We start from the raw sequence: 24,593 nt of genomic DNA, 5'->3' as shown, positions 1-24,593 counted from the left end.
ATAGGTTCTCCTTACTCCTCTGTATCTGTTTCTTCAATGAACAAATTATTTTAAAAAATGGAATTAAAATGTCTCCAAGTTGCAACACTTACACATGGTTATTTCAGTCTTTAAATACATATTTCGAAAAACACTGACAATGTCAAAAAATCCACACAACCCCGAAGACTAAGAATGAAAGAGAGGTCACTACCTTATAGGCAATTTATGCTAACCATAAAATTGATGGAACTGGATTTAAAAAAGCAAGGAGTACCCACATGCCATTTCATGAAACATAGCAGCCTTGTTTCCCCAAAGAAAGTTAAATGAAAGAAAAAGAAAACGATCTCTACTGTCTACCATGTTTTTCATAAAAACAGAAAAAGTTCAGCCAAGCCTTTACTTTGGGGTATGGATTTTTTAAGAAGGTAGAATATGATTTCTCTGCTTCTTCCTCAGCTCTCTATAATTATTCGGAACTGACAACTTCCAGATGATAAAAAGGGTAGAAACCAGCACCCCTGGGGATGTGTGTGTAATGTGGGGGGAGGGAAGAGGAGCACTATGACAGGAAGAGTGGAGGGTATTTTCTCCTTAAGGGTAAAGCATCAAAGAGTAGGGAGCATACAGGAAGGTCCCTGAAGATACTGCATGTCGAGTGTTGTAGCTTTTAACAACTCTGTTATGTGTGCTGTGAATACAAACCTCTTACTTAAAAAATACCAAGTTTTTATAAATTTCTCCTAGCTCTGGGAAAAGTAAAATGGAAGATGGAGGATGGCGCCCTACATGAGACCAAGGAAAAATAAATTACAGCAAGAGCTAAAGGGAATACCAGTCTGTATACTCAGAGAAGACCATACCTTTGAAAACTATTTCTTACAGGAACCAGAAGATCCTTTCACAAGACTCTTAAACATCTTTAATAAAACCCAGGAGGAAGAAAGGACAATGTAAAGCCTCAATACTAAGATAAAAGGTAGTACAGTAAGAAAACAAGAGATTGTAAGGAAAGTAAAATTACAAAAATATAATACAAACCCATACTTGAGGAAGTTTACTGCAAAACTGACACGTGGGAGGGAGCAAACTAAAAAATTCTTCCATAATTTAGAGGAAGAAGATTGCATTTAAAGCTGGCAAACTGAGACCCATCACTTTCTAATTCCTATTGAAACAACTAAATAAACACAAAATCAAGATAAAATCTATAGTATCAAAAAAAAAAAAAAAGGAAAGAAACTTTAAGGCTTTTAAAGTTATGAAGAGAATGGGATCCAAACGAAGGAAAACCTTCTAATGCCAAAAAGTCCAAAATTTAATTTAAAATTTAATGCAGGCATATATGGGTTTTCCAACATAATGTAAGAAAAACCCTAAGCACAGAGAAGCAGGAGTTAAGAACACATGTGAAGGATGAGTAGTCAATGGAAAGCCTTCAGAAAATGTAGACCAGTAACCGCAGCATTTATGCACAAAATGGGGGCTTCTCTCTAAGTAAAGCAGAAGATTTTCCCCATCAGCTTCATAATAAGATGAGGGGCCAGCCACGTGGCTTAGTGGTTAAGTGCGCATGCTCCACTACTGGCAGCCCGGTTGGGATCCAGGCGCGCACTGCTTGTCCAGCCATGCTGAGGCTGTGTCCCACAGCAACTAGAAGGATGTGCAACTATGACATACAACTATCTACTGGGGTTTTGGGGAGAAAAAGGGAAAAAAAGGAGCAGGATTGGCAATAGATGTTAGCTCAGGGCCGGTCTTCCTCAGCAAAAAGAGGAGGATTGGCATGGATGTTAGCTCAGGGCTGATCTTCCTCACACACACAAAAAAATAATGATAATAAGATAGTCAGTGAGACAAGAGAGGGTGTCATCTATCTGCTGGCTATCAAATCACAAAGTGTTCCTAAAAATTTCTGGATTGAAAATAAAATAGAAAAGAAAGGCACACTAGCTTTAATCTCATCATAACTATAAGTTTTTTTTAAATTATTTTATTGAGGTCATATTGGCTTATAACAATGTTTAAGTTTCAGGTGTACGTTATTATATATCAGTTTCTGTGTAGACTGCATCATGTTCACCACCAATAGTCTAGTTTTTATCCGTCACCATACATATGTGCCCCCTTACTCCTTTCACCCTTCCCGCCCCCCTTTCCCCTCTGGTAACCACTAATCTGTTCTCCTTATCCACGTGTTTGTTTATCTTCCACATATGAGTGAAATCATACAGTGTTTGTCTTTCTCTATCTGGCTTATTTCACTTAACATAATACCCTCAAGGTCCATCCATGTTGTCACAAATGGCATGATTTTGTCTTTTTTATGGCTTTATAGTTATCCATTACATATGCATACCACATCTTTTTTTTTTTCATTGCGGTAACATTGGTTTATAACATTATATGAATTTTGGGTATACATCATTATATTTCTTTTTTTTTTTTAATTTTTTGTTTATTGCAGTAACATTGGTTTACAACATTGTAAAAATTTCAGGTGTACATCACTACACCTCCATTTCTGCACAGATTATATCATGTTCACCACCAAAACACCAACTACAACCCATCACCACACACATGTACCGAACCATCCCCTTCACCCCCCTCCCTCCACCCCTCCCCCCGGCAACCACCAATCCAATCTCTGTCCCTATGTGTTTGTTTATTGTTGTTATTATCTACTACTTATACATCATTATATTTCAATTTCTGGGTAGATTACATCATGTTTACCACACAAAGACTAATTACAATCCATCACCATACACATGTGCCTAATCGCTCCTTTCACCCTCTTCCTTCCCCTCTTTCTCTCTGGTAACCATCAATCCAATCTCTGTCTCTGTGTGTTTGTTTACTGTTGTTTTTATCATCTATTTATGAGTGAGATCATACAGTATTTGACTTTCTCCCTCTGATTTATTTCGCTTAGCATAATACCCTCAAGGTCCATCCATGTTGTTACAAGTGGCCAGATTTTATCCTTTTTTATGGCTGAGTAGTATTCCATTGTGTATATATACCACATCTTCTTTATCCATTTGTCCCTTGATGGGCACCTAGGTTGCTTCCAAGTCTTGGATATTGTGAATAAGGCTGCAATGAACATAGGGGTGCATACATCTTTATGCATTCGTGTTTTCATGTTCTCTGGATAAATATCCAGCAGTGGAACAGCCGGATCATATGGTATCTATTCTTAATTTTTTGAGGAATCTCCATACTGTTTGCCATAGGGGCTGCAACAGTTTGCACTCCCACCAGCAGTGTATGAGAGTTCTCTTTTCTCCACATCCTCTCCAACACTTGTTATTTCCTGTCTTCTTAATTATAGCCATTCTGATGGGAGTGAGATGATAGCTCATTGCAGTTTTGATTTGCATTTCCCTGATAATTAGTGATGTTGAACATCTTTTCACATGCCTATTGGCCATATGTATATCTTCTTTGGAGAAATGTCTGTTCAGATCTTTTGCCCATCTTTTAATTGGGTTGTTAGTTCTTTTGTTGTTGAGATGTATGAGTTCTTTATATATTTTGGATATTAACCCCTTATCAGGTATATGGCTTGCAAATATCTTCTCCCAGTTGTTAGGTTGTCTTTTTGTTTTGTTGATTGTTTCTTTGCTGTGCAGAAGCTTTTTAGTTTGATGTAGTCCCATTTGTTTATTTTTTCTACTGTTTCCCTTGCCTGGTCAGACATGGTACTTGAAAATATGCTGCTAACCAATGTCGAAGAGGATACTGCCTATATGTTTTTCTAGAAGTTTCATGGTTTCAGGTCTTATATTCAACTTTTCAATCCATTTTGAGTTAACTTTTGTGTATGGTGTAAGACAATGGTCTACTTTCATTTTTTTTTTTTTTTTTTTGCATGTGGCTGTCCAGTTTTCCTAACACCATTTGTTGAAGAGACTTTCCTTTCTCCATTGTATGCTCTCGGCTCCTTTGTGGAAAATTAGCTGTCCATAGATGTATGGGTTTATTTCTGGGCTTTTGATTCTATTCCATTGATCTGCGTGTCTGTTTTTGTGACAGTATCAGGCTGTTTTGGTTACTATAGCTTTGTAGTATATTCTGAAATCAGGGAATGTGATACCTCGAGCTTTGTTCTTTTTGCTCAGGATTCCTTTGGCTATTTGGGGTCTCTTGTTGCTCTGTATAAATTTTAGGATTCTTTGTTCTATTTCTGTGAAAAATGCTGTTGGAACTTTGATAGGGATTGCATTGAATTTGTAGATTGCTTTAGAAAGTATGGACATCTTAACTATGTTAATTCTTCCAATCCAAGAGCACAGAATATCTTTTTATTTCTTTGTGTCTTCGATTGCTTTCAACAATGTTTTATAGTTTTCAGCGTATAGGTCTTTCACCTCTTTGGTTAAGTTTGTTCCTAGGTATTTTATTCTTTTTGCTGCAATTGTAAATGGGATTATATTCTTTTTTTTCAATTTATTTTTTTGAGGAAGATCGGCCCTACGCTAACATCTGTTGCCAATCTTCCTCTTTTTCTTTTTCTCCCCAAAGCCCCAGTACATAGTTGTGTATCCTAGTTGTAGAGTTGTAGCTCTTCTATTTGGGACGCCACCTCAGCATGGCTTGATGAGCAGTAAGTAGGTCTGCACCCAGGATCTGAACCAGCAATCCCCGGGCCGCTGAAGCAGAATGTGCAAACTTAAGCCCTACACCACCAGGCTGGCCCCCTGAGATTGTAATCTTAATTTTTCTTTCTGCTACTTCGTTATTAATGTATAGATATGCAACTGACTTTTGTATGTTGATTTTGTATCCTGCAACTTTACTGTATTCATTTATTGTTTCCAGAAGTTTTTTGGTGGATTCTTTAGGGTTTTCTATATATAAAATCGTGTCAAATGCAAATAGTGACAGTTTCACTTCTTCCTTTCCAATTTGCATCCCTTTTGTTTCTTTTTCTTGCCTGATTGCTCTGGCTAGAACTTCCAATACTTTGTTAAATAAGAATGGTGAAAGTGGGCATCCTTGTCCTGTTCCTGTTCTTAGAGGATAGCTTTCAGTTGTTCCCCATTGAGAATGATATAGCTGTGCGTTTGTCATATATGGCTTTTATTATGTTGAGGTACTTTCCTTCTATATCCATTTTATTCAGAGTTTTTACCATAAATGGATGCTGTATCTTGTCAAATGCTTTCTTTGCATCTATTGAGATGATCATGTGATTTTTATTCTTCATTTTGTTAACGTGGTGTATCATGCTGATTGATTTGCAGATGTTGAACCATCCCTGCAGCCCTGGAATAAATCACCCTTGATCATAGTGTGTATCTTTTTAATGTATTATAGTATTCAATTTGCTACTATTTTGTTGAGAATTTTTGGGTCAATGTTCACCAGTGATATTGGCCTGTAATTTTCTTTTTTGTGTTGTTCTTGTCTGGTTTTGGTATCAGGGTAATGTTGGCTTTGTAAAATGAGTTAGGAAGCTTCCTCTTCTCTTCAATTTTTGGGAAGAGTTTGAGAAGGATAGGTATTAACTCTTCTTTGAATGTTTGGTAGAATTCACCAGGGAAGCCATCTGGTCCTGGACTTTTACTTTTTGGGAAGTTTTTGATTACTGTTTTGATCTCCTTACCAGTGATTGGTCTATTCAAATTGTTTATTTCTTCTTGACTCCGTTTTGGAAGGTTCTATGAGTCTAAGAATTTATCCATTTCTTCTAGATTATCCAATTTGTTAGCATATAGCTTTTTGTAGTATTCTCTTATAATCTTATGTATTTCTGAGGTGTCTGGTGTAATTTCTTCTCTTTCATCTCTGATTTTATTTATTTGAGCCTTCTCTCTTTTTTTCTTGGTGAGTCTAGCTAAAGTCTTGTCAATTTTGTTTATATTTTCAAAGAACCAGCTCTTAGTTTCATTGATTTTTTCTATTTTTTTTCAGTCCCTATTTCATTTATTTCTGCTCTGATTTTTCTTATTTGCTTCCTTCTACTGATTTTGGGCTCTGTTTGTTCTTCTTTTTCCAGTTCCTTTAGGTGCATTGTTAGATTGTTTATTTGAAATTTTTCTTGTTTGTTGAGGTAGGCCTGTATTGCTATAAACTTCCCTTTTAGATCCACTTTTGCTGTATCCCATAAGTTCTGGCATGGTGTATTTTCATTTTCATTTGTCTCCAAGTACTTTTTGATTTCTCCTTGATTTCTTCATTTACCCAATCATTGTTCAGTAACATTTTGTTTAATCTCCACGTATGTGTGGCTTTTCTGATTTTCTTCCTGTAGTTGATTTCTTGTTTCATACCATTGTGGTCAGAAAAGATGCTTGGTATTATTTCAGTCTTCTTAAATTTATTGAGACTTGTTTTGTGACCTAATATCTGATCAATCCTGGAGAATGTTCCACGTGCATTTGAAAAGAATGTGTATTCTGTGGGTTTTGGATGGAATGTTTTGTATATGTGTACTAAGTCTAACTGGTCTAATGTGTCATTTAAGGCCAATGTTTTCTTAATACCTTCTGTTTGGATAGTCTATTCCTTGGTGTAAGTGGGGTGCTAAAGTCCCCTACTATTATTGTGTTACTGTCTATTTCTCCTTTTATGTCTGTTAATAATTGCTTTATATATTTAGGTGCTCCTATGTTGGGTGCATAGATATTTACAAGTGTTATATCCTCTTGTTGGATCGTTCCCTTAATCATTGTGTACTGCCCTTCTTTGTCTCTTGTTACAGCTTTTGTTTTAAAGTCTATTTTGTCTGAAATGAGTATTGGTACCCCAGCTTTCTTTTCATTGCCATTTGCATGGAGTATCTTTTTCCATCCCTTCACTTTCAGTTTATGAGTGTCTTTAGGTCTTAAGTGTGTCTCTTCTAAGCAGTATATATATAGGTCTTATTTTTTTATCCAATCGGCCACCTTATGCCTGTTGATTGGAGCATTTAGTCTATTGATATTTAAAGTAGCTATTGATAAAAATGTACTTATTGCCATTTTTTTACTTTTTTTCTCTGTGTTTTAGTAGTTCTTCTCTGTTCCTTTCTTCTTCTCTTGCTCTCTTCCCTTGTGGTTTGATGGCTTTCTTTAGTATTATGTTTGGGTTCCTTTCTCTTAATTTTTTCTTATGTATCACATCTTCTTTATCCGTTCATCTGTTGATGGGCACTTGGGTTTCTTCCACATCTTGGCTACTGTGAATAATGCTGTGATGAATATAGGGATGCATAAATCTCTTTGAATTGTTGATTTCATATTCTTTGGATAAGTACCTAGTAGTGGGATAGCTGGATCATATGGTATTTCTATTTTTAGTTTTTTGAGAGATTTCCATACTGTTTTCCATAGTGGTTGCACCAGTTTGCATCCCCACCAGCAGTGTATGAGGGTTCACTTTTCTCCACATCCCCTCCAATATTTATTATTTCTTGTCTTGCTAATTATAGCCATTCTTATGGATGTAAGGTGATAACTCATTGTAGTTTTTATTTGCATTTCCTTAATAATTAGTGATGTTGAACATCTCTTCATGAAGTTTTAAGCTAGGAAATGGCATAGAAACGAGATTTGAAGAAGGAATTAATAAAAAACAAACAAACTTGTGAGCATAGAAATCTATTTCCAGACAAAATGTACATTATGCTTTTTAGGGGAAAATAAATGGTGACACATATTATACTCAGCCAAGGGTTGCATATAATCAAAGGCTCACTTAATGAAATAGATGGCCTATGTCCACACTTAGAAATGTACTTAAGCCTACCAAGAAATGAATAGTATTTAACATCTTAAGAATGGGAAATCCTAGTGGTAAGTGGCTGACAGTGAGTGGGAAAACATAAATTTTAATAAGTCAATTTATAAATGTGACCAAAAATTAAATGTAGATATATAAATCATTCTTTAAGGAGGAGATGGAACAATTTAAATAATGATTTAACCTTACCATTATCAGAAACTCAAGATTATATTAACAGTCTAGGAAGGGAAGGATTAATATAAATAAATTAGTCTCAATCTTCATTACATATGGAGAAGAGGTAGTCAGGATCTCATTCTTGATTTTGACCATTTAAGACAACTAGTTTAAAGCACACATTTCTCTTGCCATTGCCTGATTTTTGACACTCAGAAGGGATGGACTACATAAAAATCTAGTCTTTAGCATGTTTGCTAAAGGGTTCTTTCTCCTACTTACAGAGGAGAACTCTTGGAACTCCATGGAAGACTGCAGGGGAGAATAAAAGGATGTAGTATCAGACAAGCAATGACTGATGTTTCATCAGAGAAGGCAGAGGTGGGTCACTAATTGTTTTCTCTCTTCCAGCCCTATCTGGCATACCACATGTTTGGTTAGTTGATAGTAATTAATCTCGGTAACAGAATCTTCCAGTCTTTGTTTTTGCACTTCTTGTTTTTTTTCTTTTAAATCATAGCAAGTTATGAGACCCTGATTGGAGTTATAGCACTTGAGCCATGTAAAACAGTTCTTATTAAATAATTTTAAGCTGGAGAGTGGTATAATCACACTTATGTTGTAACCCTGGCAGCAGAGTACAATAGATTGTGGAGGAGAAAACTTAAGGCAAAGAGACAAGTTAATAAGCTACAATAGCCACGAGACAATATGGACCCAAACTAGAGTTGTGACAGTAGGAGTAGAGAGCAGGGGACAATTCTGAAATGTAGTAGTTAAGGTGAATTTGGTTCACTCAAGGACAGAATATCTGTCAGGCACAAGGATAGCAATTCAGTGGGCAGGAGCCTGTCTGGGAAAAAAATTAATCCAGATCTGAATTAGCAGGACATGAAGCATCTAGGGGAGAATCAGATTATAAAAAGTGCTTTCATATTATTTATCTCATTTAAATCTCTCAAAAGCTTTTTGAAGTGGCTATTATTTCTATTTAACTGCTACATAGATTCTGTTCATAGAGGTTAAGTGACTCATTCCAAATTAGACAGGTGGCAAGAGGCAGGACTAAAACTCAGGTCTTCTGATTTGAGGTTGAATTTTTTTTCACTGCACCATAATGTAGCAAAGCATAAATTTTATATTTACCATTGATACAGACTAAATGGCTATATTTTGCTCAGAAGATCAAAGGATCAATAAGAAATCCAAGAAATGGGGGCTGGCCTGGTGGCATAGCGGTTAAGCGTGCACGCTCCGCTTCCGCGGCCTGAGGGTTCACAGGTTTGGATCCCGGGAGTGCACCAACACACCACTTGACGCCATGCTGTGGCAACGTCCCATATAAAGTAGAGGAAGATGGGCATGGATGTTAGCCTCGGCCAATCTTCCTCAGCAAAAAGAGGAGGATTGGCATCGATGTTAGCTCAGGGCTGATCTTCCTCACAAAAAAAAAAAAAGGAAATCCAGGAAATGAATCAGAAGAGTGAGGACTTACATTGAAATCCCAGCTCATGAAGAATGAAGAGGATTACTGACACAATCTTTGGTTTCGGTTAGACTGTCACATGAACATTATAATTACTGGGATTCAGGAGATAGACAATATGGATATTTGTGATCTAGCTGCAAATAAAGGCCTTGCTGCCCATACAAAGAAGTTGATTCTTTGTTCGATGCAAACACAATGTACGTCTGGAAAACACTTGCCATGTCGATATAATTTTAAATTGTCAAGCTTTTTTGGAATACATTCATGGAGCACATTAAATCGGCTATTGCTTTGGGAGATATAATTTTATATGTTACACTGCTCTACTGAAATGCCATACTGCATTTCTCAGCAGTCTTCATTGGCTAATAATTCAATTACAAACACAGTTCATTATTTTCATGTTAGACTAGAAAGCCTTTTGCGCTGGCTTGAGCTATCTCCCCAGAGCAAATGGGGCAGTTTACAAAAGGCCAAACCACAGGGTGGAGCATTGAGAGTATGAAGCATCATATAAAATTTAACCATAGTAAATGGAAATCCGCCTTACAGCAAGCTGCTTATCTACAGCTCAGGGCAGCTAAACTTCTAAGATAAAGGCTGGTGCATGACACTGGGAGGGGCTCATGTATTCTCCTTTTCTCTACTTCTTCACTTTGTTTTATAATGTATTACCTTTAGTGCATGTCCTTTCCTTAGTTTTTCCCCTGTCCCCCAGTGAGCAAATTTGCTCTAATACCATGAGTCTTTCCTTGAGTCTTTTCATGGATCCTGGGCCTGCTCTTTTCTGGGCTCAGCTGAAACCATGTGCTTCTATTTCGTTTCTTTTGTACTGTATGATCTTTATGAAGGGGGTTATAAGAAGTCAGACAGGGATATACACGATGAAGTATCTAGTGATGGACAGCATCAGAAATAGGCAGATAAGAACCACTCACTTGTATGGGCACAAGCAATTTTTGCCCATACAAGGGCAAAATTCTTAATTAAGAATTAGATTAATTAGAATTAATAATTGTTAATAAGAATTAAATTCTAAATTCTTGATTCTTGATGAAATTTCTTCTGATCAATCAGTTGAATGGTCTCCCTCTGCATTTCAAATCTCTGAGCATTCATTCATCATCATGGTATTTTACCGACATGCATGGAAAATGAAATTGCTCAGATTAGTCCCGTTATGGTCACGTGGCATTGAATTTCAGGTGTTAAACAAAAGATGTCTTCTACCAAACATCACAATTCTAAGGCTATCTGGTCCAGCAAATCCTGACAGTCTTAATTTACTATTTAGTAATTTTTTACTGTTTACTAATTTACTATTAATATTTCCAATTTATTCTAAATTAAGTTCATTTTCTTTTCTTTTTTTTAAAATTTTTATTGAATTTAAACCAAAAAAAAAAAAGTTCATCCAGTTAATTTTCTCAATTTTTCACATGTACTCAATCTTAGGAATACATAAGACCGATATTAAAGTCCCCCAGAAATGTAAAAGCATTTCTGGTTTTATTTTGATAATTACGTTACAGTTTGTTTTATCTGGAATAATGACTTCTTGAAAGCTGTATAGGCTGTTACATATATAATTTAAATATTTTGTAAAGGAAAAGTTAATTTTTTAATATTTGGTATAATATCATTATAACAGAAAATTTGACTAATTTTTCTGTTAGTCACATTGTTAACTTAAAATGACATTAATCTTTTAATGTCAATGGGTTATTTTTGTTTACTAGAATCACTTTAAAAAAAGATTAAATCCTCTTAAAAAAACAGTAAATGTAAGAAATAGAATCAAAACTATTTGGCAGCGCAGTTTTAAACAATTCTCTTTTTCTTTCTATTATAAGCAGTCACCATGTTTCACCATTTTTCCAATTTACCCCTCTGTTCATTCAGCATTATCTAAACACTGCCACCACCTCTCTCACTTGATTTCCACAATGTCCTCCCAGAAAAAGAGAAGTCGGGATTCAGTAACAAGTTGCCTCAAAGCAGTTATCTCCTTAATAATGCAGCCAGAATGACAGTGGGAGGATGTATTGAAAAGAGTGCTACACGGCGACCCTTAAAATCTGACTCTAGTCACCAGTAAGCTTAATAAACTTGGCCTCAGTTTCTTCATTTGTAAAGTGAGAATAGTTTTATGTTATCTCCAATGCCCCCAAATCTATAAAATACTAAGTATAAAAAAATAACTACCTTAAACACAAATCATCAACAAATTAAATTAAATCAATATTGATGCAAGACACTAAAACTGAAAGTTGGTTAAAGAAACAATTCCTTGACTTTCAGAATTAGATATTCTTAATCAGCCACTTTTACTATCTCAACACCTATTTAAACTTGTTTATTTGGTAATTATTAGAATACTTTGAAAATAAATTTGACAAAGTCATGCCATTTTATATATGTTAAAATATAATTTACTTTATTTTTAAAATCAAGTTAAGGTCTTCTAAGAGCTGAAGTGTTCTAGTTGTTTGTCCTTTTGAAAACTAAATCATATATTTGAATCCCCTACAACTTATTTTCTATAATAAGAGTGGTCTGAAAGAATCACCATGGCTTTCAGAATAGCCTAATTTGGACCAATAAGATTCTCTAATTTTTGTTGTATTTAGTAGCTCCATATTAATATACACTTATTAAAATTATATTTTGTATTATTGATATAATAAATATATTCTATTGGCATTGTGATTTTCCTATTTGAAGATACTATCCTTAGTCGTAAAATGTAAAAAATCACGATCTTTGTTAACTGCAATACTGAGTAGGTTTCTCCCATCAGACCATGAGACAGAATAAGTTCTTGATGAACTCTCTTCTAAACCAGGAAGTTAGGCAAGCTCTAAGCCATCCTCCAGAAATTACTTGATCTAGAATTCCCAAAACTTCCAAATGAAACTAGGAAAACAGCCTTCGTTCCTAAAGAATACTCCAGATTCTTAGAATTTACATATACAAAGACCATAGGTGCAGAGCAGGCTGCCAGAGGCCTAAAAACTGGGACTAATTTAAAAAAATATATATGACAATTGAATTTGAAACTTGTTATGGCATGAGAGATTATTATTACTGTTAGCATTGGAAAAGGAATTCAAAACTCTGATCATCCTCAAATATTGGAAAGGGATATTCTCTGATCAATTTCCTCAGAAATATTACTTTAAACTTTTTCTTCCCTCCATTGAACCCATGCCCTCTTTCGTAGTAATTTAAGACTTTTTCCCTTCTCAAATTAACATATATACTGGAGGAAACTAACACTTTTCAGTCAAGATTCATGTCTGTTATACTTTACAAGTAAGGCATAAAGAAACAGAATTTTAGTATATTTCCTCCAAGGATAATAAACTGTATTCATTGTTGTTTAACAACTTGGAAAATAAAGGACGTTTTAAAGGTAGGACTGGGGCCGGCTCCGTGGCTTAGCGGTTAAGTGTGCGCGCTCTGATGCTGGCGGCCCGGGTTCGGATCCCGGGAGCGCCCCGAGGCACCACTTCTCCGTCCAACGTGAGGCCGAGTCCCACGTACAGCAACTAGAAGGATGTGAACCTATGACATACAACTATCTACTGGGGCTTTGGGGGGAAAATCTGAATAAATAAAATCTTTAAAAAAAAAAAAAAAAAAAAAGGTAGGACTGAACTTCTTATCAATAAAAAATTTCATTTAATAAAAAACTATGCACTACATGCATGCTCATCTAGCACAAAAAAAAAAAAAATATAGGAACAATTTATTGATGAAGTGAACGAATAGAATACAAAATATATAAATTGCCCTTACCTTTGGAACTGAGATTATAAATTCTTTTCATAGTCAACTAAGGTGTGATTAACATTTAAGTACAAAGGTTATTTAACATTTAAACACAAAGGTTTCTTCATGAGTTATTTTGGATTTATAGGATCCCTCTTACCAGGGTTCCTTTTGAAGCTGTGTTTTATGAAAGATGAGATGTTCAAGCACCTTATTCAACTGAGGACTATTCTTCTGAACACAAGACCAGGCAGCAACACAGTGCCAGAGCAGGTGGTTAATGTCATATCCTCCCTGATTAAATTGCAAATGTTCCTGGAATTAAAATATAAAAACATATTTGGGAAAGAGTTCTTTGACTTGAAAAAACATGAAAATAAATTTTAAATATACAAATGAAAATGCATATTTTGTTACACTTCATGTTACACCAAGCAGAGCAATTTACTCAAGTATTTTCTGCAAGTATATATAGTTAACCTGAACCTTAATATCTTAATATATTTTCACATGGGTCCCTTGTGTTCAATGACATCAGTTCTACACTGTAACAAAACTCCTGTATCCTCTAAGGGACAACTATTAGATACAATTGTGCTTCTTAGACCCTATATGACAGTTCTCCCTGACACCGGAGGCGGAGAGAACAGGGGAAAGTTTGAACAATGACCAAACAGTAAATTAGATTTTAAAATGTGGATTTCCACTTTAAGGACCAAAATATATGCCCAGCTGGACATGGTCAATGTCCGCTAAGTAACTATTTTAAAAGCCTACAAATTCAGAAAACAAATAGCTGCTATTTGTTTGTTTTTCTTAGAGTGCTTACTAACAGTTTCATATATTTAATTGGTCTACTAAAGTAATTGGTATAAAGAAACCTGATTTTATTGTTAGACAATGAAAACAGCACTCTCGAATTGTCAACAGTAAAAATTCAAATACATGTCCTGTGACATGTACTCAAATTGCTAACTTAGATGATATTTTATTGTTTTATGCTCAAAAGAGACTCCAAAGGGCTTTATAATTCCCATTTATTATATAAAACAACATCAGGACTACAATTTAAAGATAATTTTCATGTTGAATCCTCTTAAGATAGAAGGCCAGAGTTTCATACATAAATTTTAGACTAAGACATTGTAAGTTTCTAGTAAACTGTTTAGTTAAGTCTGACAGATGTGCATTGATCTACTTTATGTCAGGAACTTAGCTAGACTCTGGAGATAAAGGCATGAGTAAGATGAAGTCTCTGCACAAGGCTACTGACTCTGGGGAACAATATTTCAGAAAAGCAAATGGAAACAAGTCAGTGTTTAGAATGTTAGAATAGGGCCGGCCCCGTGTCTTAGCAGTTAAGTGTGCACACTCCGCTGCTGGCAGCCCGGGTTCGGATCCCGGGCGCGCACCGATGCACCGTTTCCCTGGCCATGCTGAGGCCACGTCCCACATATAGCAACTAGAAGGATGTGCAACTATGATGTACAACTATCTACTGGGGTTTTGGGGGAAAAAAGTAAATAAATAAAATTAAAAAAAAAAAAGAATGTTAGAATATTCGATAGAAAAGCTTTATTCTAAAATAATGTAAGGCATCAGACTAAGATGTGCTGACTTCAGTAAATGCACATATTTTATCCAAATAACTCAATTTTCTGCTTTGTGGTAGAGCCCACCCAAAAAGTGGAACTCATATAAATGAAATTCTTTTCTTAAATTGCTCTAGAAGTCTCAGCCTGGATGCCTGACAGCCTCACGTTGCTAATTTATTCTGAATAAATATGTAAATAGATATGTTTTGAAACTTCTGGATGGCTTGACTAATTTAAAACAATCAATACTTTTTTGTTTTTTTAAATCATGTACATTGCATGGCTACGTAGACTATTCAGTTAGGTCAAAAATTCTTGTTAACAATCTCATGCACCATCACCAGAGAAAATTCCTGAATGCACTTGGTAAAGAAATGATCAGGATTTAGACAGTGAACAAGATTTAAGTTTTATTTTCAATTTTATATGATACCATTTCTACTCATCATTGAGAGAGACAAAAAAGCAGCCTCTGATTTCTGGAACTGATTTGACATCAATATTATTACAAGCCAGGCTGACACTCACAGCCAGGTCACTTTGTTCTCCTGCTGGATATCACAGAACATCAACCTCAGCCAATATTACTCTGAGACCACGATAAATAAATAAACAAAGCAGCTTGATAATTTTTTCTAACGCAGACAAAAAGTCACTGTGCCACCTACAAAACACCCAATCAGAATTGCCATTCCTTTCTGACAGTAGCAAATCTAGAGAGAACTCCTGCTTCTATAGAGCCTCCCCCAAATCACCCAAAGTCCAAATCCTACAATAGATTCATTCCAACACCCTCTAACTGAAATATCCCAGGTTCTTTGGGTGTGTATTCTTTCCCTGCAACAAATAATAAAACCAATTTGCTTAAATGCATGTGTGTTCCTGGTGGCCTTTGGCTGAAGGGCATTGGCATTATTAAGGGCAAATGACACTGCCACACCTGTGAGTTTTCAAGATAAGTGAGGCTTATCACTTATCCTCACGCATTTTATATATTTCAAGCATTTGTGTGGAAATCTTGCTAAAGTTTCTTCCCTGCTTCTTTTTTCAAAAGAAAAAATATATTTGCAAACTTGAATGAATTAATGTAATAATGATGATTATGTGATTTAATACAATCATCTTGTACATCCTGGGTGTGGGAGACCAAGAGGAAACAATGCTCTGAGAGGCATTCGGCGGTGTAGAGTTCTTTGCCTTTACGCTATATCAGTCCCACTCAGGGTGTGGTTGGCAGATAAGTGCTATCTGCAAACTGCTAACTCAAGTACAGAAATAAGGAATAAATATTTAGAAACTTTTATAACGATATGATAGAGTTAATTTTCTGTATCTTAAGTCTAATAACAAAAAATTAAGGCTTGTATTTTTATGTCTTTTTGTTTTATTTTCAGTAATTCATTATTATTGTAGTTCACAAAATTATCAGTCTGTGACAGTTTGGAAATTAAAAAAAAAAGTTTAGAGGTATCTTTTACCACAAATAGTTTGAAAAGCACTGAGCACTCCATTAAAGGACTCCCGGAGAATTTTTTACTTTTTTCCCCTTCCCTTCCCCCCTCCTTTCCCCTCTCTCTTCCTTCATTTCTTTTTTTTTCCTTTATGACCACTTCCTATACTTCCTTCATCTCCCCCCTTGCTGTCCAGCTTTGGGCTATGTTGGTTTGCAAATTGGCCGCCGTACACAGAAGGCAAGGAGAGACCCAAGACAGAGGCAGACTACTCCAGATTGGTAGGTGTCAGGTTTAATGAGCAAAAGAACTTACTTACAAGGCTTGTCTTGGGTAGCCACAAGATGAGTAGATCTCTACACCCACCCACCGGAATCTCAAAAGTTTATTTATATAGAGGCCTTAACTGGGTTCGGTCATGTGTACTGTCCAGACAGTCTCAACAACACATTACTATCTCAAGGCTGCGTCTTTGAGAACAACTCTGGCTGTGGGAATGGTGGGCAGAGCGTACCTTCCAAAGACAGGGGAGAGGGTAAGGAGCTTCCTATTGCCAGGGTCCAGTCTACGGGTCAACCGGCAGTCATGTCCTCTGGATTACCTTCTCCAACAGGCTATCAGTTGCAACTCGTACAATGCCTACTTTGAGAAGCCCACCTACAAAAGTGTTGTTAATCTACTGTTGGTTGAGAATTCAGATAACCACATCAGCTTGAATTTTATGCAACTTTGACTGACCAGGGTCTCTTTTATAACAGAAAGAAGCTTTGAAGCACTGGTTCTATTTTGGCTCCTCAGAGACAGCTTTTTGAGATTCATCCTTGTTTTCAGTCATTTTGGGGATGGTGGACATTGTGAAAGGACCTCTCAATACAATTATGTTACTTGGATAACAGGACAGGAATCATAAGATAACGCTCCTAATTTTAAGAACCTGTGTCTCAGGCTAACCCAATTCCTAATAACCATTTACAATTACAGTACAGCACAAAATGTCTCAAAGTGAGATAATGCCTTTGACCTACCAAGTACTTAAATCATTAGAAGATGAAATTGGCAATCATATTTGAATGTAAGCTCTATGTGGTTCCTAGTTTTCTGAAAACTGTTGTACTTTAGGACAGATGCAACTATTTTGTAAAGGGTCTCAATTTTAGTTGAGTTTGAATCTACCTTCTCTAAAGAACTACATCATTATTATCATGTGACAACCGTGCTTAGCAAATTCAGCTTTGCTAGTAAGCAAAGGACAGAGTGGAAAACTCAATCCAGTGTTCTGGCTCTTACAATCCATGGAGCTAATTAAAGTGTACCATTTGTCAAAGTCAATGGAAATCCTGTGTCCGGATCAGCTTAAAACGACATTAAAAGGAGAAATGAGTTCCATCAGCAGGGAAAGGAAATTTCCTATTCTTAAATAGAACTGACACCCACCTTGTGTGTATTCTAATGTTTATATCCTACAGAATCCTTTTTTTCCAGCAATTTTATAGCAACACTTTGAAAACAAATTAAATAACTATGCTTGTATTCCAATGTTTATAAATATATTAAAAAGAAAATATTTTACAGTAGACAAAATATGCTGTCCTGTATTGGAGGATAAGGGCTGTAGGAATAAATCCACAAATCCTCCCTATAGCACACTAATGATAAAGAAGGGAGAGAGGATTAACACAAATGTATCTTTTATCTTCCCACTTTTTTCTCTTTTTTCCCCTTTCTCCCTCCATAAGGTGAGAGAGATGGGTATTGAACGGGTAAAGACTCAACTGAACTGGAGAGGCTGGCTTAGATTACGTTCCACTGGAGAAACTGGGCTGAAACTGGGGAACGTTAAAACATGCCATCAAACGCTGAATCAGTTAGCTGAATCAGCAATTTTAGCAGTGCTGTGGCTACACTTGCCTTTATGTTCTTTATATTATGAGGTAATGGGAGGAGAAAAAGGAGGACAATAAATCCGATAGGCTAAAATCTGTTATAGTCCCCTTACAGAATCACACGTACAGAGCTGAAAGAGAATACAGCAAAGATTGAAATATGCCCTTTGTTCACCAAGGCACCGAGACTTGGTGACTTGTGCCACTCTAAGCAGATACATTCTTCTCATGTGTTGACATTTTTGCCCCTTCCAGTTCAGGCCAAAGGGTACAGCAGTAAGTTTCCATTTCCTTGCTGTGAATGTTCACCAAGAGTGACAAAAACAGATTGATTTTTAAAGAGAAGCAGAAGCAACATCGAAGGTTGTCTGCCTCATAACCAGAACACTCATGTCGTCAAGATTTCATGGTATCTTATTTGTTTAAAGGAAAAACACTCAAATCACTACATTAAGCACAATTAACTACATAGTTAAGCACAATTATTTAGTCGGCATAATCATGTCCTTAGATGATAATTATTATATTTAACTGCCTAAGTTAAAGCGAGTTCCTAAATATATATTTCAATAATCATTATTTACGTTTGTATGGCACTTAATCATTTATAAGGCACATAGCTTTTTTGCAATCTTCACAGCAACCTTGTAGATTAGTTACGATAAATACAAGGAGGGTGATGGCGATGATGATGATGACGATGACGATGATGAGGATGATGATTTTATTTTAAAGCTAAGCAAATGGGGACTTGGAGAGCTTAATGGACCTTCCCTGGATCACACAGTCGGGTGGTGAGCAGGTCTTTGCTCTTTATGATCAATGCTCTTTCTGTCGCTCAGTATCTTAGATTATATAATTATTGTTAAAGTATTTTTGTGTGTGTGTGTGTGAGGAAGATCAGCCCTGAGCTAACATTTGTTGCCAATCCTCCTCTTTTTGCTGAGGAAGACTGGCCCTGGGCTAACATCCATGCCCATCTTGCTCTACTTTATATGGGATGCTGCCACAGCACGGCTTGATAAGCGGTGAGTGGGTCCAGGCCCAGGATCCAAACCTGCAAACCCCGGGCCGCAGAAGCTGAGCACGAGAACTTAACCGCTGTGCCTCTGGGCCAGCCCCAAAATATTTTAAACTTATAAACAAGATTCCTTTTATGCATGAGGCAATTTGTGTTCATTAGCAATTGTACCAAAAGTTTCAAATTACTTAGAATATGTCACTCTTTATACAAAATGGTTCACCAAGTAATGAGCCAAAGACAAAACACTAAAGCCTAAACAGACTACAACTAGATGTGATTAAATGTTTTTCCTTATATACTTAAATTTTAGTTAGTTTTAGAAAGGGCCAAACGGAAGCATGAGGGAACTGTGAGGCAACTCACAGATAAAACCATTTAAAAGAGAATCTTCCTTAAAATTCCTTAGTTGTTTCAACTTGCATTATGTTGAACGTATTTTTTTCTTTTTTAAGAAATTACTAGAAAAACAAATTTTCTATTTGTAAACTATAAAATAATAATTATGTATGACAAAAAATAAAAGAATCAAGTTTTCGAAGTGTTCCTTGCTTTCTTTTGAATTATATGTGGGAAAAGGAAATAAAGAAATTATGAACTCCATAGATGGGAATTTGTCTTTTGAAGTTCATCAGCCTTTAAAGTATATGAACAATTATATGGCTCAGTGTAGTTCTGTTTGCATAATAAATAGTTTATTACATACCAAGGAATTATATAATTGGGACAGAGAGTTTTCTCTAATGTTGATCACTAATACCTGAGTTAGAAATTAAAAGATTTTTCATGTACTAGGGATTATTTTAATTCCTTAATTTTGAACCATTCAAAAAATTTTCGGTTAAATTTAATAGCATAATAAATGTTACTACATATGAATTATGGAAGCATAAAAATATTACACTTGCTCTCATTAATAGCCTGCACTTTACACACTTTCCCTTTAATAAAAATGTAATATCTTAAAACGTTCATTTATAAGTCAATCTAAATTATATTGCAATTTTCAATTAAATAGCTGAAATAAATCTATAAGGAAGAAGGTATTATGGCATTACTCGATTTAAAACAGTAGTGGTGCATATTGATGCCCCACTACTAATCCTATTAACTACTGCCCAGGGAATGTGCATATGGTTGCATGAATTTAGTGTCTTTACTCTGACTCCTCCTCCCAACTAAACTCGATTTCAGCAATGTTACTGAATTGGCAAGCACAATTATTTAATCAGAGTAATCTCATCTCAGTCACCATGCACTAGGATGTACTCACCATATCAGAATCTATGTTCTCATATCTATTCTTGTCTTCCACAGGGCCAAAAATTGATTCAGAAAGGAATTCTCTTTCACATATAATTTCCATGGTTTTCAGAATGAATCGCGTATTTGAAAAGATGTTTGGATACTTGTAATATAATTCTCCAGAGAAAGAAAGTGCTATTGTAAGAAAAATAATTTGTGAGAAATATTTCATTAATATCTTGCATTGTGCATCGTCTGTCTTCTAGTTAAAATATAATTAAATTCAGTACTGAGATGCTGAAACTCCTGTGCATGTCCCCATCTGTTCAAGATTTATAATGTTATGTTGACCCCTGGTGGTATGACAGAAAACTACAAGGTAAATAATTCATACATAAGAGTTGATATCATTCACAACAGCAATTGCATAACGGCTGAATGCTCAATTAAGTATAGGTACTGCACAACAATGCTTGGTAACTTCCAGCTGAAAATAAATCAAGTTATAATAGATACTCTATTCATAATGGATACTTTGAAACTGTAATCCTACAAACAAATCAATGTCATTGTTTTTAATCTAACATTCTCCAATTTTATTCCTTTTCAATATCTTGTTATTGATTTTTAAAAGTATATATTTTAAGTATAGCAACAATTATGTCATTCAACATAAGACTATGTGATATTTAACAGAACCATCTTTGTGCTGTCCTTTTTATAAACTTTTAGACAATCTTTGAGTTTCAGTCATCAACATAGTGGAAAATTAGTAATAACCACTTTTCTACTGGATGGCTATATGGTTAGGTAGCAGCTGCTAATAGTGCAGCAAGAATCAGCCTGTTGCTGAAGACAGAGATGTAGTCTAAGAAAGGCTCTACTTAACAGTATTTGATAAGAAGGCAAAATCTGGGGATTTTATCCCAATATGAAACAAAGATGTTGGTTTTCTTGGGATATATCCACAATAACAAGCTAATGTGAGAACGTGAGGTTTTACTCAAATAATTTTTCCAAATTTATTTGCCACCATCATCTGAATATTTGATGAGTCACTATGCTGAACACCGAGGAATTAAAAAGAGGATGTATAATGTAATAAAGAAATCAAAACAAGTGATACGATAGACATGAATTCTTATTCTGCCAGTCTGGAGCCTCGTCTTGGTTTCATACCCTATCAGAACTTGTAGCAGCGGTGCAGTGGTGTAGAAGTGTTAGTCTCCATAACACTTCCTCTATTACTTTCTATTGCCTTCTCCATAACCTTTTCCATCAAATATTATTCCCTATCTTATATCTTGAATCACGTCATCTCTTATCCTACAACATACTAATCTTCTCTTCTTTTGACCTGTTTTTTTCATCCAAACTATTGACATTTCTCCTTTTCTTTATAGCTAAGCTTTTTGAAATAGTTCTCCATCTCTGTCTTATGCTTATTTATTTATTTATTTATTTTTGTGAGGAAGATCAGCCCTGAGCTAACATCCATGCTAATCCTCCTCTTTTTGCTGAGGAAGACCGGCTCTGAGCTAACAACATCTATTGCCAATCCTCCTCCTTTTTTTACCCCCAAAGCCCCAGTAGATAGTTGTATGTCACAGTTGCACATCCTTCTAGTTGCTGTATGTGGAACGCGGCCTCAGCATGGCCGGAGAAGCGATGCGTCGGTGCGCGCCCAGGATCCGAACTCGGGCCGCCAGTAGCGGAGCGCGCGCACTTAACCGCTGTCTTATGCTTAAATAGCCAGCCCTGTCTTATGCTTAAATTTTCCCTTCATTCTTTGTTTACCTCCAATCTGAATTTTGCTTCCACTTCTCCACTGGGATGCTCCCAGGATCAATAATGACTTTCTGATTGCAGAAACCCATCATCACTTTCAGACTTTCTACTATTTAATACTTGTACAGCTCTTGATAATGTTGATCTTCTTGAACGTCATCACTCTTTCCTATTTCCCTTAATTCTCCTTTACTGAAGCCTGTTACTCTAATAATCTATTAAATGTTTATGTTCCCCAAGACTCTATTCTTAGAATTAATTTCTCCCTACCACCACCTCCCACCCCCCGGTTATCTCAGCCACATTAACATGGATGACTGTCAAATCATCCATGTTAATATCCAAAAATAACTGAATCTCAGGCTTCACTTATTTTCCTAGTTCCAAACCTAAGCTTCCAACTACTCTCTGGGTATGTATACCTGAGTGACTTTAAAATTCAATGTGTCCAAAGTTTCTCCAAAATTCTCTCAGTTTAGAGCACCATTATCTTGACCCTATTAGCCAATATGTAAAATTTAAGATTCCTCCTGAATTCCTCACTTTTCTTTACACATTAGCATAGATCCAACTGATCACTGAGTCCAGTGTCTTTTATCTCCTAAATATTTTCCAAAACTATTTTACTCTATCTCATTCCCACTTTAATAGTTCATATCTTCAACATCTCTTGCCTATGCTAATATCATAGCTAACTGACCCCCTGCATCTACTCTCTCCTTACTCCAGCCCAGCAGCTATACTGCCACTAGTGCCACCTTGCAAAAACATGAATTCAACTTTCTTGAAATCCAGAGAGGCAAATACTATTACAGATGAGGAAACTGAGTCACAAACAAGGTCAGACACTTAGTTAAGCAGGAGAGTTAACAGTAAAATCCACGCAGTCTGGCCCAGAAGGCATGTTCTTCAATCATGCTCCTATTATCTTTCATGAAAAATAAAATACAGCTTATGGTCTTTATAGTGATAGTTGGAGCTTCTCAAAATATAACATAAAGCATTTATAAGTGTAGAAAATACAAGATAGTCTACCGTATAAATATGGTTGAAGTCTAAGTAAATGTTGTTTAAAACTTTCTAGGTGACCATGAAGGAAATATATAAAAAGTCGTAAGAAGACCAAATAGCCAATCTGTCAAAAGAGAAGAGAAAAGCATTTTTGAGTTACATCGATAAGTGTTTAAAAACCATAAGGAAAAATAAACTATGTTGTTACAACATTTGCTTTTGATCAAATAATTTCAAACTCACTTGAGATTATGTGCTTTTGAAATAACTTTAAAACATTTCTATCTAGGTTGAAATACTGGTTCAGCCAAAAAACTTTCATAAATTATCTCTACATTACATATAATGACCAATACTGAATGCTATTTTGTTCTGTCCTTTAGAACAGTATTTTTCAAATTGCAAGTCATGCCCCTTAAGTGAGTCATGAAATCAACTGAGAGGGGATTTTTAAATAAAATACAAGAGAAGAGAAAATATCATAAAACATTGCACAGTTCCTTGTTTCAGTATATAAATGAGTATGTATTATGTGTGTGCTGGAATTCAATGCAATAGATATTTCTTCCAATGAGTCTCAGTGAAAATAGTTTGAAAAACATTGCTTTAGATAGTTTTGAGAAATATTCTGCCTGTGCATAGCATGCTGTACTAAGATCCCCATTCCCTCATGAAAAAAAAAAAAAAAGACCACCACACAATGTCATTACTAAATAAACCCTGTAATATCTTACTTCTGTAAAGTTTAAAATAGATGTATAGCTAAAACCGTTTATTTTACATAGACCACAGAAAATGGAAAATCTTCAAAAATATATGATATACAAGATTTCACAGAAAACGAGAAAAAACTCCACCAACTATAGAAATAAATGGAACACAGTGCCTAAGTTGCTAAATCATAAGATTATGGAGAAGAACCAAATAATAACTACCACTATATCACTATCAAGATATATATGCAAATCCTCTTAACGACAATGTTAATCTATTATTAGATTATTAGATCTACATGTAAAAAAAGTAATATAACTAAAAAGATGATTCTACCAAGTCTCAGTGATTCACCCAAGCTCTTAAGCAAATAAGTGACATCACTGGACTTTGAAACCAGGACTGTGTGTACCGCACCAAAAGTCATGACCTTTCTATTATAGCTATGATTTCCAAATATTTTTATCACAAACTTCTATTAGTAAAATAAATTCTGGGAATACACCATCAATATTTGTAAATGTATCCTTAAATTATAAACATGCACCATTTATAGACTTAAAAAATAAATAAAAATAAAATGTTTATAAGGCATGCCCAAGGGTCTATCTCTTCATACAGACCACGTAGATATAGTACTGCACTTCTCTAAGAGATTGAAGTTAGACGAGAAGCAAGTGGAGATTGACAGACCATTTAAAAGAATATTGCAATATTCTAAGTGAGAATATGAACGTTAGAAATACC

General features: G+C 35.5%; 1 protein-coding gene across 2 annotated transcripts in view; it reads right to left on the bottom strand.

The window, feature by feature from the left end:
• TMEM232 (transmembrane protein 232) overlaps nt 1-24,593 on the bottom strand; it is a 694,734-nt gene that overhangs the window by 115,334 nt on the left and 554,807 nt on the right. For both annotated transcript variants that reach the window (XM_087429935.1, XM_087429934.1), the window contains exons 6-8: nt 23,157-23,256; nt 20,362-20,528; nt 13,299-13,453 (exon numbers count right to left, since the gene is read on the bottom strand). In XM_087429935.1, the coding sequence (XP_087286061.1) occupies nt 13,299-13,453; nt 20,362-20,528; nt 23,157-23,256 (422 nt within the window). The remainder of the gene's footprint in view (nt 1-13,298; nt 13,454-20,361; nt 20,529-23,156; nt 23,257-24,593) is intronic.

This window comes from Ceratotherium simum, chromosome 4 (genome assembly GCF_057802395.1).
Source record: "Ceratotherium simum simum isolate JZ-2026a chromosome 4, ASM5780239v1, whole genome shotgun sequence".
Lineage (NCBI taxonomy): Eukaryota > Metazoa > Chordata > Mammalia > Perissodactyla > Rhinocerotidae > Ceratotherium > Ceratotherium simum.
Note: the sequence above shows the minus strand (reverse complement) of the source record. Positions and strands in the feature narration are given on the sequence as shown.